Raw genomic sequence first — 1092 nt, forward strand, 5'->3', positions numbered from 1 at the left:
AAGTAGATTTATAGAGTGATGGCCAGCTTGAAAAGAAGTGTCATGTAACATTCTCCTAGAATAAGTTACATGTTTAATAAGTATAGCAAGACGTGAATACACGTTTTCACTGACTCTCAGTGTCATCAGCCTATGTGAGATAAGATAACAGCTCAGTGTCAAGCAAGATGCAGAAGTATATGATATTTTTTGGACTATTTCGAATAGGATTACGACAGACGACATCATATTTTCCAAAACGAAGACCGAAAAAAAGTCAATTTATTTTTTGATTGATTAGCCATTAGGCTTATGTTGGTAACAACTTGGATACAAAAAAAGAAAACACAGTCGATAATTTATCAGGTCGAACCCTTAAGAACTACTAACGTTCGTATAAACCACTATTATGATGAACATAAGGAACTACTAATCCATTGAAAAGTTGATACATTCTTTTAGTTTCAGATTTGAATCTTCGGATCAATGAAAGATATTCACTTTCTGGCACTACACTCAACGAGCTATAAACTAACAAGAAAATCATCATGAACATCGATCGATCACAAAAACGATTCTTCAAATTTCATGTTTTTTATTCTGAATTTTCCAATTTTGACAAAGTAGTATCCTACATTTGTCCATGATCATCAATCAAGACCTTCCCAAAACACTTGAACCACAAAGACAAGGCAAATGCAACCAAATGAAATCGAGTTACCTTCTGGAAAATGGGATACTCGGCCTTGAATCTCGTGCAAGCAAACTGTTCTGCATCTTCACTTGTTCCGGGCTCTTGATACAAGAACTGGTTGCAAGGGAAGGCCAATATCTCGAAACCTAATTCGCAGCATCAAATCATAAACTAAGCCAATCTATCACAAATTTTTCTCAACATAGATGTCTCAAACTCATTCCAATTTCTACAAAGTATTATTATTACTCCCAAAACACAGAGCAAATAAGAAAAAAAAAACACAAACCTTTATCCTTGTATTTTGAGTATAGCTCAGTCAATTGGGTGTAATTCGAATTCGTGAACCCACTGTGATAAGTTTAACCAATCAAATACAGATATGAAACACAAATTAGAACAAAACCCATGAAAAAGAT

The 1092-nt window shown here is 34.2% G+C and overlaps 1 protein-coding gene across 1 annotated transcript; it reads right to left on the reverse strand.

Annotated features, from left to right (window-relative positions):
- Positions 1 to 6: 6 nt before the first annotated feature.
- LOC125199788 (probable glutathione peroxidase 5) lies at positions 7 to 1029 on the reverse strand (the record flags this gene model as incomplete). Its single annotated transcript, XM_048097685.1, has 2 exons — positions 7 to 819; positions 963 to 1029. Coding segments are annotated over 2 exons (276 nt in total), but the record flags the coding sequence as incomplete, so codon positions are not given.
- Positions 1030 to 1092: the final 63 nt, after the last annotated feature.

Source organism: Salvia hispanica, unplaced genomic scaffold (genome assembly GCF_023119035.1).
Source record: "Salvia hispanica cultivar TCC Black 2014 unplaced genomic scaffold, UniMelb_Shisp_WGS_1.0 HiC_scaffold_677, whole genome shotgun sequence".
NCBI lineage: Eukaryota > Viridiplantae > Streptophyta > Magnoliopsida > Lamiales > Lamiaceae > Salvia > Salvia hispanica.